The sequence below is a fragment of the Quercus robur genome, chromosome 1, assembly GCF_932294415.1.
Source record: "Quercus robur chromosome 1, dhQueRobu3.1, whole genome shotgun sequence".
Classification (NCBI taxonomy): domain Eukaryota; kingdom Viridiplantae; phylum Streptophyta; class Magnoliopsida; order Fagales; family Fagaceae; genus Quercus; species Quercus robur.
Window position 1 is genome coordinate 22,820,528 of NC_065534.1, and position 14,532 is coordinate 22,835,059.

General features: G+C 33.4%; 1 protein-coding gene across 1 annotated transcript; it reads left to right on the forward strand.

Annotated features, from left to right (window-relative positions):
- LOC126725819 (protein-tyrosine sulfotransferase) lies at nt 1–9,804 on the forward strand. The gene is made up of 13 exons (XM_050430789.1): nt 1–390; nt 936–1,012; nt 1,487–1,664; nt 1,754–1,825; nt 2,406–2,694; nt 3,798–3,938; nt 4,352–4,456; nt 4,593–4,740; nt 6,398–6,447; nt 6,535–6,603; nt 6,709–6,828; nt 8,373–8,507; nt 9,373–9,804. The coding sequence occupies exons 2-13, from the start codon at nt 949–951 to the stop codon at nt 9,514–9,516; spliced, it is 1,515 nt and encodes a 504-aa protein (XP_050286746.1). The 5' UTR covers nt 1–390; nt 936–948; the 3' UTR covers nt 9,517–9,804.
- The last annotated feature ends 4,728 nt before the right edge of the window (nt 9,805–14,532 follow it).

Genomic DNA, 14,532 nt, shown 5'->3' on the forward strand with positions numbered 1-14,532 from the left:
TTTGTCTGAACTCTGTGCCGTTTGTTAATGTTAATAATGGCGCATTTTCTTAGAAAAGCAAAGAGGAAATCCCATTCCGCTTCCACTTCCATAACCAACACAGCAACCCCCATATAAACCCCACTCTTCCCCAGAAAACAACTAGGCCTAGAAAATCTATTTTCAACCTCAATATTCACTGTTTGGCTAGCGAGAAAATAATAAAAAGCTCGGGAATTTTTCCTTGCAAAATTCAAATGGAAAAAAATTTATACTTTCTCTAATTTCCAGAAAGAAAATTTCGAAAAAGGGAGTGGTGGGTGGGGTCCAATTGATCTCGAGGGGTGTACGGTGGAGTGGCAACATAGTTTTGGGCTATTTATGAACACGAGATCCTGATTATCGGTACAGGTAGGCCGTAGGTCCAATCCCATGTCTTTGAATTTCTGTCCTTGTCTTTGTTTTTTGTTTTGTTTTGTTTTGGGACTCTGTAATTCCAACTATATTTAATCGAACCCACTTCTTCATATTGACCTTTCCAATTCCCATTTCATGTATTCAAACATTTCTGGTTGGTGTTTTTCTTTTTTTTAATTGTTGGGACTTTTTGATTGTTTTAAGAAAATGTACTATCTTGCTCTGATCAGTTATCTGAACTCAACTGAACTGAATGGAAGTTGGAACATTTTGTTTATGTAATTCAATAACAACTTTGAGGATTATTATAATGTGCTTTGCGTGTAAATTGGAACAAAATGAGATAATTATGGTTCTTTTTTTGTTGGGTCTAAAGAGAAGTTTTGATTTTTGAAGTTACTGCTCCTTAGTTTTCCCTATATGCAAGTTTTTTCATTTATAAGTGCAAAGGTTTTTATTAACTGTTTGTAATGATTATTGTTATGTGGACATTGTGGAGTGTGTGATTTTAGCTTGACTTTTTGCGTTTTGATTGGCAGTGATTGGAGTAGGATGAGGAGGATGGTTCATCCTACTCTAAAGTTGATGTTGTTGCTGTTGATGCTTCTTGGATTGGGTACGTATCACCTACAATTCGATTCCCTTGTTCCTTTTCTTTTACATTTTGCTTCTTATTTCATTCTTTAATTCCAACTCCTTATATTCTTCATATAGTGTTTGCTACTCTTGATAATGTTTCTACTAAGAAGTGCTTATTGTTGTGGTGGTCCTAGATTTCTTTTCTTCCCTGTTTTGAATTGCAGATTAATCAAGTTGTGATTCCTTCTCTTTTTTTTTTTTTTTTTTTTAATTAAATTTGTGGATATTGGTGATTTAGGTGGCTATATTACTATAATTTGAAAATGAAGTTTATGCATCAGTGGACTCAATTTGATTGTAAAATCTGGGTGCCATTTATAAGCTTTTCTTTTTATCACTAGAATCCTTTCCATTTCATTTTTTTCCCCTTTTTTTATGCTATAGTTTTTCTTTCTCACTCGGTCATCACTGCTCTGCTTGTTAGTGACTGGTTTTCCTGACATTTACACAGTTTCAATACTAGTAAATGCCTCTTCTATCCAGAGTGATTTTGGGCACTGTGACAGAGTTGTAAAAAGGTGGGCATTTTCCTCACTTGATCAGGAAATCAAAGAAGACCGGCACACACTGCGGGACTTGCTGTTTTTTCTCCATGTCCCAAGAACAGGAGGCCGCACATATTTCCATTGGTAATTCCAGATAGGCACGATACTGTTACCTAAAGGTTGCCCACTAGCATTTTCACAAGTATATTAATTTCCGTATTTTGTATCTGCAGCTTCTTGAGAAAGTTGTACTCTAACAATCTTGAATGCCCCCGTTCTTACGACAAGCTGCGGTTTGATCCAAGGTACCCTCTCTCTCTCTCTCTATACAGCAACAAAGCCTTAGTTCCAAACTTTAAGGTCAATTATGGATTCTTAACAAACTAATTGGGGTCAGTCACATGTAGAAAAGTGGAGGAAGATTTTTTCTTTTTCTTTTTTACAATGACTTGTAGAGAGGTGGTGGAGGCTCTGTGGAAGAGGATAATTAATGGGCAAGAAAGAGTTTTTGGCTGCCTCTTTACTAAGTATATAATAAATCTTAATATAAATTGATTGAACATGATTTTTCTTTGTTTTAGCTAGCAGATGGAGCCGTTAAACATATTGCTTAAGTGCTTCGAGTAGGTCAAAATGTAGTTAACTAATGTTGGTGCTAAATATATGGGAATGGAAACAAATAAGCTTGACAGTAGCAACCCAATAACTGTACTATAAAACTATAATAGTGTTATTAACTATTTTGTGCAGAGTGTGCATGGATGAGCTTATTTTCGTGTACCTAAAAAAAGTGAAGTTTTTAAAAGCTATACATAAGCTGGCATTTTAAGTGAAAAAAAAACAGATCCTTACAAATTGGTATTACTGTGTATGTGTACTGTGCAGCAAGACAAAATGTAGGCTTTTGGTTACTCATGATGACTATAGCATGATGTCCAAGCTTCCAAATCAAAGAACTTCTGTGGTGACAATACTTAGGAATCCAGTTGATCGGGTTTTCAGTACTTATGAATTTTCAATTGAGGTGGCAGCTAGATTTTTGTTGCATCCTAACTTAAGTTCCCTGATACAAATGTCTGCGCGCATGCGTTCTGAGACTAGGGGAGTCAGCACACTGGATATTTGGCCATGGAAGTATCTGGTTCCCTGGATGAGAGAAGACCTCTTTGCTCGGGCGAGTTTTTTCTTCTTCTTCTTAATACACATTACTTTTATTTTCCTGATAGCACCATTCTTGGATTTCTCTCTTAACTTAATTTTCCAATGAGCTCTAGCTCAAACTGCACCTTCTGCTCTTGTAAGAGCAAGGTGGAGGGTGAGGTCGTGGGTTCAAAAGCTATTTGTGTGTTTAATTAAAAAATCTCTCTTTACCCTAATTATACTCTTACTACTTTATGTTCTTTATTTCCATTTAATGATTCTTATTACATCCTAAAGGCCTCTATTGATGTGAGTGAGATGACTTAACTTGAGAACCTTGTAAGAGCAAGGTGAAGGCTTTTTCTTTTTGTTTGTGCCCCTTGTAATGATAGTGGAAACAGATATTGTTGCCTTGAATGCCAACACATTCTTAGGAAAGCAGCATGCAATGATTTACCTGTAGACAATAATGATTTAGAGCATGTAAGTAATAGGTTTTTCAGGGCAAGCTTTTCTGATGAGAGAGTTAGGCAGTTGGAATACTCTTCACAGTGTAGTGTGAGCCAAAGTGGCATAGTTAAGGGCCTCTTCTTTAGACTAGATAAGTTCAAGAGGTGTCTGATAACAAGAGGATCCCCACAATGCATGTATCATAGTGTAAGTTAAACGTAGTCATTGTACAATATCTAGATGATCAAAGGTATGTGAATTCGTAATCTCAAAACAAGCCTTAGTAAATCCATGATACCTAGCTCATATTTTAATATTAATGAAAAAGCAAAATTGCAAAGGAAAAAACTTTGTTGAGTAATTACCTTGTATAATGATCTTATAAATAAAAAATACCTTGTATATAGATGTTTAATTTGACATTAAACTCCCGTGTTAACTTACTTTGCCACCAACCAAAGGTAATCCTCTCTCTCTCTCTCTCTCTCTCTCTCTCTCTCTCTCTCTCTAAATACATTGATTGGACATGCACACATTTTCTGTTGTGATCCAAGATGTTCATAAGTGTACTATTGTCCCATTGGACTACATCATAGTTATCAATTTATTTATTATTCTTACAATATTGGAATGGCTTGTAGTATTTCTTATTCTTACATATGTGTCGTGTTTTATTCTTTTGCACAGAGAGATGCTAGAATACAAAAGGGCTCACGTGACATTAAGAGCAATTTTTCATATGACATTGAGGATATTGTTATGCCATTACATAAATACATCAATGATCCTGTAGCCCATGATATCATTCACAATGGAGCCACATTCCAGGTACTTCAGCCTAAGGTCTTATAAACAACATGGAACTCTTCTCCTTTTTTCTTTTCTTCTTTTTGAAGTTGTGGGAAGAATAATATATTGATGGGATGTTTTCCAATTATGATATGTAATAAAATGGGAATGCTGAAGATGAAAGGAAGAAGTAATGAAGTATGGTGTTTTTGTGTGTGAAAAAATGTCATTCCTACCGATAGATGTGAACTGCCTGGAATTAGTCAAGTACCCAGTAGATGTTGGCTCCCTTGTGGCTATAAATAACTGAATTTATGAAATTTGTTTGTCTCCTTGCAAGGTGGAGGCTGAAGTCATTGGTTCAAGAACCAATGGGTGCATATGTAATTATCAATTAAAAAAATTGTATATCTGTGTCTTTGCTTATCTGGCCTGACTGTTTTAACGAACAGGTTGCAGGATTGACAAACAACTCTTATCTAGCAGAATCACATGAGGTGCGCCATTGTGTACAAAAGTATAAAATTCTTGGTGACCATGTGCTTCAAGTTGCGAAGGTGAGAAAAATAGGATTTTAAAATTGTGAATAATATCGTGTCATAATATTATTTCTCTGATTTTGTCCCAACCCCCCCCCCCCCCCCTCCCCCTTTAATGGTTGCACATCATGGTAGATACTTGTAAATCTTGCAGAATAGATTGGACAATATGTTATATGTTGGTCTCACTGAAGAACACAAAGAATCTGCTACAATGTTTGCAAACGTGGTTGGTGCACAGGTGATTTCCCAACTGAGAGCATCAAACACCAGTATGAAGAGTGTATCTAACAAAAAATCAGGTTAGTGTGGTCATGCGGTGGAATAACATCTTCTTTTTTCCTGCTTTTAGTGGCAAATTCAAACAGTCAAATTGGAGTATCACAGTTTGTTTTCTGTGGAGCATAATGAAGTGCTAATTTGTGTCTCTTTGAAGATGTTGGTATTTTGAAAAGTATGGTTTTTTTAATCGTGCTGCTTGAGAAAGAAGGCTGGATGTCTGGACGCAAATGATCCATTCTTCTATTTATATACATAAATAGAAGTTAGAGTAGGATGCTGAAATTAATCTCATAGATGTTTCCTAACTAAAAGTCTTGCATGCATTTCGTTCAATGATTGTGCTTTCCTTAGCTCATTTAATTTAATTACTTGTTATAATCCTTGAAGTTTCATTATGGATAGTTTGGGATTTTTTAATAAAATGTATTTATTTAGTGTTTTTGTTCTGCATTATGAGTTTATCCAAGTTGCCATTTTTTGTTGGTTTTACAGACATTATCATGTTCTGTCATTCCTGTTGTGTGGTATGCTATGAGTTATATTTTGGTATTGAAAAATTTATGTAGTTGAGTGTGCACTAATTTTCTGCTGAGTAGTTTGTATTATTTGGTTTAAATTACCTTCTGTTTTCTTCTTTTGGTCATGCCTTCATGATGATTGACTTGCCTTCTGGTTTGTTGCCATTAGAACTCTTGCAACACATGTACAGATCTTTTTCAATCTTGTTGATGATTTTAGACATGGAGATTGGCAGCGTCACACACTGATTGGATACTATTGGCGGGACCCTTTTCTCTTTGGTTGGATGCCACTTTCCATCTAATAGCTTAAGATTTAGGTTGGATGCTCTAACATGATATAGAGTACATTTTCTCTATGTTCTTGGATTCAATGCACTTGGTCCATTGAATTTGGAGTTTGTTTGTGGAACTTTAGATATCTAGTAGTCATTGCTTGCAGTTTTCTTCTGTCCAGTGTAAATAATTTCTATGGGATTCAAACACTTTTGGATTAGCACAAATCGGGAGATTCATTCTTGTACTAACTTTTGTTTAGTAATGGTAGTCTTTAGTCTCTTTTATACATTACGTTCATTTTGAACCTTGAGGCAGACTTTACACTGATCAGGTGGGCATTTTTGTTATTTCGACCAACCTTGCTGAACCAAAGAAAAAAGAATAAAGGAGAATAAAAAGCTAATGCTATTAGTGATTTTCTTATTCTTTTACAAAAATCCAGTTCAGCCTTGAAAATTGGAAGTTTCGGGCTTTTGTGCAGTCTGAATTAAAAACTTCTCTGTTTTTCAATTAATGTGGCTATTATCTTTTAATATAGTTATAAAGTTAGGATGAAAAATGTCTAAGTTGAGTATATTGTAATATAGTAAACTTAGGACAACATGTGTATGTTCATTTCTTAGATTGGTTGATTTGAATGATAATGTGTACTGCCTTAATCAAATTTAAATGATACTATGTATAGCCCATTTCCTCCATTCCCCATATGGCTTGTTGACCGATAGTGATATGGGCTGGCTCCCTAGTGTTCTTCTTTTTCTTTTTAATTATTATTATTATTACTTTGCGTTTTTTATTTTTTTAAATGTATATGCTATTCTGCAAGTGTGTGTGTGTGTGTGTGTATAGCCTTAATAAAATTTATCTACTTGTGCTACAGAACAGAGCCCTTCGTTCTTGGATTCTGATCCTGATAACAATGACCATCAGGTTAGCAGCAGAAGACCTTGCTTGTTTATAAATGAAAATCTTGGTTGTTGTAAGTAGGTTCCTTACTCCATTTTTGCTTGCATACAGAATAGCAGCTCTGACCAAAATGCAGGTCACCTTGCTTCAAATGAAGATGGTGAAGCAATGAAAGAAAATGTAATCCACTTTGCATAATATTCACATATAAAGATGTGATTGGTGACTCCTCTTTAGGGGGAAAATACCTATATATTACTTATTTCCTTTCCTTTACCATATTAGATGACTGTGGAAGACCTTATGGAAGCCTATGAAGGGTGCATCTCTAGTTTAAGGAAATCCCAAGCAGCTCGGCGCACTTCTTCTTTGAAGAGAATTTCCCCTGCAAACTTTTCGAAGGAGGTATATTTGATAATTCACCAATGCTGTGTCTATGCTACTATATGTAGCATCAACACAATACTCTGTTCAGATTTCTGTATTTTTGTGCTACTACACTGGATTAGTTTGAGACTATGAAAAAGGGATCTTGTTTATTGCTGAGAGCAAAAAAAAAGAGAAGTGTTTCTGTATCACTGAATGACTTGGAACTTGGACTATTAATCTTTTAGTTTTTGTCATTTAGGTTGCATTATGTGTTGTTCGATCTGATTGCTTTTTACACATAATTAGATAAATAAACGGACACTATGTTTGGATGGTCACCCTTTCTCCTCCCCCCCAATCTCCACCCAACCCTGAAATTACTCTTATAAGTAGATCACAATGGTCGTTGTAAATTCCTACCACTACCAAGTCTTTACTATCTTTGGACTTTATGTTGAATTTTGCTCTAATATCATGGGCATTATGCAACTAGATGGTTTAACCCGCCTCTTGTGACATCATGAAGGTCTTGACAACATTTTGTTAGTCCTAGAATGTTATAGAGCTTATAAGAGAAAAGCATCACTTCTGTTATGGAGTCTGCCTTGCAAAAGTGAGATGCCATTTCATATTATTGAATTTATGTGTGTTTATTTATTTGTTCATATTTTTATGCTCAAGAGAGATGGCAAAATGTTGCCTTTTCTTTTGTGTGTGTGTTTGTTGTTTTTGGGGGGGGGGGGGGGGGGGTATGTAATTACCCGGCAACAAATTAAGAGTAAAAATTAGATAAGAGGTTCCCAAACTTAAACAGGAATCTTTTTTTTTTTTAATTAATTAATTTATTTTTTATGAATCAGTAAGAATTGTATTAAACCAATGGCTGATACAAACTAATACATACCAGGCAAGAAGCCAATATAACAGGAATCAAATTTCAGCCACTATGATTTTGTGATTTTGTAATCAATTTTGTTTGAAGAGAATCATTATGTTGATTTTATGTTTAATGTTAGTTTTCAGCTCAAATGCAATGGCCTTTGTCCTATTCTTCTTTCTTAAAAACTTTCAGCTCAAATATAATGGTCTTTTTCCTATCCTTCTTTCTCGATAGTTTTTCAGCTCAAATGTAATGGTCTTTTTCCCATTACTCTTTCTCAATCCAAATTTTACAGTGCTTCTACATTAATTAGTTAGATTTATGCCAGCTATTTATGTGATGCTAAACTTTTGTTGGTTTTGCTGTTTTGTTACATCTGCTTTCTTGCTCTGTGTTAGTGTTCTAAAATCAGTAAGATTTATATATGCTTTTTTTTTAATAAGTAGTAAGATTTGTATATGCTTGCAAATTTATTTATTGAATTTCATGAATCAATTAATCTATTTACAAAAAATTTGATTTGGAGAGAGAGAATATCAAATTCTAAATGCTAGTATGTACTCTCCCTGTCTCAGGGCTTACCCCTTGCATTGCCTCTGTGCCCTATGAAACAATGATTTTATTTTCTACACAGGGTTTAAAAGTTAAAACTTTTCTCTCCTTTCAAACTGCTAACTTTTTTACCCTTCAAATTTTACAGGAACGTCTTCAGGTTCCTGAAATGCTCCTGGAGCAGATAAGATCACTTAACCACCTTGATTTGGAGCTCTACAAGTATGCTCAAGAAATTTTTGAAAAGCGACACAAACATACAATGGAGAAGCTTGTTACTGCTGTAAGTCTCTGTCCAGTGCTTCACTTAGAACCCATGTTTTGCTTGGTGGGGTGTGTTATACCATATTATGGCATTTGTACCTATTTCAACTGGTTAATTACACACCTTCACAATTTGATCCTCTGTTAAATTGGGCATGGAAACTGAAAGAATAATTGTCTGGAGAAATAGTTTATTAGGGTTTAGATTGTGGAGGTCACATCGTCACCTATAAGGCCTGTCATCCACTTATCAATTAATTAATTAATTAGCAAAAAGAATTTAATTGTAGAAGTCTTCTTGTCAGTCATGTTTGGAAGTGTTCAGATGTCTTCAATGTCAACCTGATAAATGGTAGTTGTTTCTACTTATCAAGCTCATCGCCTTAGTTTGAGTCATGTTATGTCAATCTTCTTCCTTGGCTGATTGATAATTGTCCCATCTATTTTATAAGAAATAAAATTCATTAAAAGAAGAAGCCCCAAAGTGGCGCAACCCAAGTACACAAAGCAGTATACAAAGGAAGGCCCAAATAAAACAAGATAAAAAGAAGATGATTGTTATTCTATATTGGGGGAGAAATAAGAATGCTTAGTTGATCTAACCATTTTGTGGATCTTGTAATATTCTAGAAAATGTTACCACCAATCACATGTACTAACCTTATCTTGAGTACCTTAACTATTTTCCTTGTACTTTTTATAGACATTATAATCAGCTGCAGATTGAAGAATCTGTTTACTTTATTTCTCTGGTAATATTTAGATAACTCCGTGGTGGTGAATGGGGGAGGCGCAAGTAGAAACTCACCCACTTCTGCCACATTGCCTTTGTTAAGTGGCATGCTTATGTTTGTCAATTAATTCTTTAATATTTTTACTTGCAGGAGATGTGGGAGAGCATGTTTAACAACTCATATGGCGGTGTGTTTTGGAAAGTCTTCCCGTTAGTCATGACCATTATCTTACTCTTTTGTCTATTTGTTCTTTTTGTAAATGCAAGAAGAAGAACATCAAAAGTTAAGATATAAATCTTATTTAATGACAATTTGTAGGGATTGCAGGCTTTAAAAAAAATTGAGAGGATCTTATAGAATAATGGTGAACATAATAGTGTCTATCCCTGTTTGATTGCTTATGCATCACATGTTGGAAGCTTAACCATCGATCTCAAATTGTTTTGCATAAGGTTGAAGTTTTATGACATGGTTTTTCACCAATGGCAAATGTATTGCACTGATCAGATTTGCATTCACATCAAATTGGCCAAAAGCCACATGTGCAGTTGGACTTTTGTCTTTAATTATCAATTTTGTGCAGATGTGTGTCTTTTTTATTTTAAGGGTCGTGCTAGAATGTTACAAATGTTACTAACTTCTATATTTTAATCTTTAAAATGAGGCTTTGATGCGAGCATCTTGGACTTAAAAGCATAATATAAGCTTGTTATTTGTTCTTTTAATATGGGGCAACATGCCTATTATAGTTTTGAAATCTTGAAATCTGATCAAATTAATCGATGCCACATCCATTGGACCTAGCAAAAGTCTAAATGCCCCTAACAATACTGCTCAAGGTAAGGTCGAAGGACGTGGTTCATGAACTGCTTGACAAGTAGCAAGGTATATTGAGGAGTTCTGTACTCTTAAGACACCTGCTTTCCTATCCAATGTGCAAGTCACGTAGGATGCTATGTTTGTCATTTTTGTTTTCAATAAATCTAGAATCACAATATATTTCGCAACAAATCTTACAACAATAATAAATTACCAATTCAGTATATGTGAAATATCTTTCTCAAGAAAAAAAAAGTATATGTGAAATGTGTTGTCTTTAGCATTACTTGTTTAATAAATCTAGAGTCACAACATAATTGGCAACAAATTTCACAATTGTCTAAGATGACAAGTTTTTAATGGTAGATAATGAAGTAGTGTTATTAATTGGCCCATATGAGAATCAATAATATTCTATCGATAATATTCTACCAACTCGGTACTTTTTGAAATTCATTTTGAAGATTGTTTGGTCTATACTCTATAGCATTACTATGATATGTTTTAGTAACTGCTAGGGGTCACCTAATGCCTTTGCACTAAAATCTAGCGCCTATAGTTTGGCTTTCTTGTGTTTAACGGAAATAGTAAAGCAAATTTTGACGCCACTCCTTCCCTTGTTAGAAAATTGGTACTTTCTTAAATGAGACAATCTTTTAACTATGGTCTATGTCAATACTACATTTCTTTTAATATAATTTTTTTATTTATAATTTTTAGTTTTAGTAACAACATAAAATGTCTCCTTTTTTTTTTTTTTTTTAATGATCAACGAAGGTTTAGACTATGATAATTACGTTAATGATGTTTGTGATTATGACAATTCAAAAACATGTAAATCTTTTTCCACCTCCCCTCCATCATTGTCACTATTGTTATGCCACAATCATTGTTGCCCTCATAGTTGCTACCATTATCATCATCGCCACCACCACCACCATTGTTGCCACCAGTAATGCCACCATCGCCATTGCCATCACCACCACACCACAACCAATGCCAATTCCACCCACTAATTTTACCACCTATGCATCACCTTTGTAACAATTTCTTGTGCATGCCATATTTCATCATGACCACTACCACCACAACCATGGCCACCTCCACCCAGTGCCATCACCATCATAAGCATCATCATTGTAATGATTTTTAGTGCATTCCTAATGACAAGTTTTTAGGATCACTTCAAGATTACAATCAAACAAAACAAGTCAATTTTGCAGGGGAAAAAAACGTTTTTAGTATAAACAAATTTTTATTTTTCCTAAGTAGATAGCAAGGGGGGATAATATAGATTTGAATCACAAATATAAGTACTACAAAAGTTATCATTATTACTGTATTATCGCTTGAATTCAATAGAGTTTAAAATTTATATTAATGAATAATGGTAATTCTTTACAATTTTATAACTAAATCAAGTATCAATAGGCAGGCCATGTACTCCATATTCGGAAAGAGAGTTACTATGGAAGATGGAACAAAGAGAGGAAATAGAAGATAAATTCAAAACGTCCACTACTTTCCTACCAATTGGTGTGTGTGTGTGTTTATTTTAGATATATATATATATATATTTTTTTTTTTTAGTGAGTAAGCTTCATATTTTGTGAGTAAATCCGGATCCAATCCACAGTTGTCGCATCTTTCTTTCGTCCCCGCAAATAATTATAATTAAATAAAAGGAAGAAAGGAAGATTGATTATTAGATTAGATACTGGCCAAGCAAACTAGTATGAACATGTGAAAGTCCAACTAGATCGGTCTTAGACAATTATTTGATATCAACTCTCTCCTCCTCAATTGTCGGTGATCTCTCTCAAATCATGCCGCGTTAAAGATCATTAAAAACAATTCTGACCCACATCCTCTGACTCGTGCACTCCATTTATGACTACTTCCCCCCCATCCCATGAATGAAGCCTAACTAGCTCCACTCAATCAGCCACCATTTCTTTCCAAAATACGGGTAACTTCAAGGATAATTCTTCAATTTTTATTTGTTTATTTTTTGAAATTAGTGTTTTAAATTCTAAATAGTTTTTATTCACAAATCAATTAATGAATATGGAATACTACATGTGGAGTGTTTGTGCTTTGCAGAGCAACCCTGACAAGATTAGAGGTTTTAAGTGACTGCTTAGTGGCAATGAGCATTCTTTTTTTCTTTTCTTTTTTATTTTTTTTTATTATTTTTTTTTTTATACAAGATAGAATTCTACTCTAGCCTAATTTAAGTGTATATGTGTGTGAAGTTCCCTCCTGAAGACTTGAACCCCGGCCCTTGCCCCCCACACCCCACAAGCACTTATACTTGTAGAGTGACCATCGCACCAAGGGTGTGCGGTGGTAATGAGCATTCTTAATATTACTTAATGTATATGGTTTGAACCCCACCTCCCACCTCTTCCACTATTGTCCACTTCTTATAATTAATAAGTTCGAATGGTCGAACCCTTTACAAGGTCCATGTATGATATTTATTATATATATTAATAATAGTTTAAGCTTTTGTTATATAGCGCATTTTTTTGAAAAGGAAAGGGAATCGTCTTCATTTACCCTTCCATCTTTATCATTGTTTTTAACCCATCCTTCTATCTTATCAAAACATTGCATTTATGTCAAACTTATCCATTAATTGTCATGTGTTCATGGGGCAAATACATTTATTTTCATATATTAATTATTTATTGATGATGCACTCATTATATAAAAGGAATTTATAAGAATTTATATAAGAAGAAAAAATAATGTGAAAAACACATGTTCACCTTTTCTACAAATCTTACAACTTTTCAAACTGTTGGTTCGGTGTGATATATGGGTTAATTTAAAATCATACATTAATTAAATAACATTTTTTTTGAGAAGAAAATAACATATATTTGATTCTATGATTAAAATTGAAAAATAAAATAGATAATAAAAAAAAATTACTTTAAATTATGTGCATGTAAGACATAGTTTTTATCGAAACAAACAATTATCATAGATTATTAAAATAAATAATGCAACACTTTTAAATTTTGTTTCAATCAAAATAGCGTTGAGATTTTTTTTTTTTTTTTAATTGAAGATAAAGATTTAATTAGAGTAAACTTTTCAATAATTTAGTATATTGACAGTGTGCCGCATCACGAAAGCACGCCATATGACGTGCACTACTTACTTTAAGTCACATAATATAAGCAGGACATGTGATACTCAAACTTTTGTAGTGAAACAAAAAAGTAATTGTATACATTGGAATAATTTGAAATAATTAATAAAATTTCTTTTAAAATTTAGAAACTTTTGGTGTTTTTTTTTTTGTTTTGTTTTTGTTTTTCTTTTGGTGTTTAAAATTTTAATTCAAATGTCATTTTAAATTTATTAAAACTTTAGCAATAGAATTTCTATTATCCACGTGATGTAAGTAGAAAATATTTTTGCAATTAATGATCCAAATTTGGAAAATAGGCATGATAGATTTTTTCACAAACTTTAGAAAATCAAATCAAGATTTTTTGCACATTGACATCATTATGTTCACATCTTATATTTGGAAAAAACAAAAACTATGATCTCCTTTCAATATAGCCATCTTAAGTATGATTTTAATGCTTTTTCTTTTTTTGGGTGGGGATGTATTATCTTTACTACTTATGTGTTTTACCTTATACTCTACTAATCATAATTTGCTATTGTATTCTTTTTTTTACTTTCTTTATAAAATAACTAAAGATTTAAAAAAAAAAAATTAAAATCACACCTAGGGTATATTACAATTAGTGACGTATATAATGGAACATAATATTCAAGTGAGATTGTATTAGGTATGCTTTGTTCCCTCAAGGCGAAGCAAACTTGTGCACAATAAATTAGAGGTATTTTATCATTCTCAACGAGCTGAGTCGTTAGTAAAATACCACTCCAAAGGATAGTTTCAGGTAAACAGTTTCTATGAAATGTAGGCCTCCCAAAAAGTAACAGAATCATGCAAAGTTTTTATCGACTTAGATGGAGATTGACTCTCGAGTGTAAAGGCAAAATGAAGCTTTAACTGCAAGACCCACTTGTCAAGTAGGGAAGAAAGTTAGTATTAGCGATCCGATGGTACTAAGTGGAAGGGCCACGCTCAACGGATTGATTAATATTAATGCAAACAAAAAAATGTTAGGAGATTAAATTATATATAAAAATAATTTAATTATGTATACAAGGGTGAGATGAACTGAACTGAACTATGAAATGGAATAGTATATTATTTTTCAAAAAAGAATATTACTTTTTTTTCGGATAAAAAGAAAAAAGAAAAAAGAAAAAAGAATATTACTGGTCACATTCTTACCTCAAAAGAAGGAAAATGAACATTTTTATTTTAGTTTTTCAAAAAAAAGGAAAAAGAAAAATAGAGATGTGCGGTGATTAAAGAGAGCTCACATGAACCCTAATGTAACCTCCTCCATCAAAACTTTACTCTGTCTAGTCTCTTCAAAAACAAAAAAA

Coding starts and splice junctions, on each gene's coding strand:
- LOC126725819 (XM_050430789.1), top strand. CDS start 949: ATGAGGAGGATGGTTCATCCTACTCTAAAGTTGATGTTGTTGCTGTTG. Junction 1,013..1,486: donor GTTGATGCTTCTTGGATTGG/GTACGTATCACC, acceptor ACATTTACACAG/TTTCAATACTAGTAAATGCC. Junction 6,829..8,372: donor CTGCAAACTTTTCGAAGGAG/GTATATTTGATA, acceptor CAAATTTTACAG/GAACGTCTTCAGGTTCCTGA.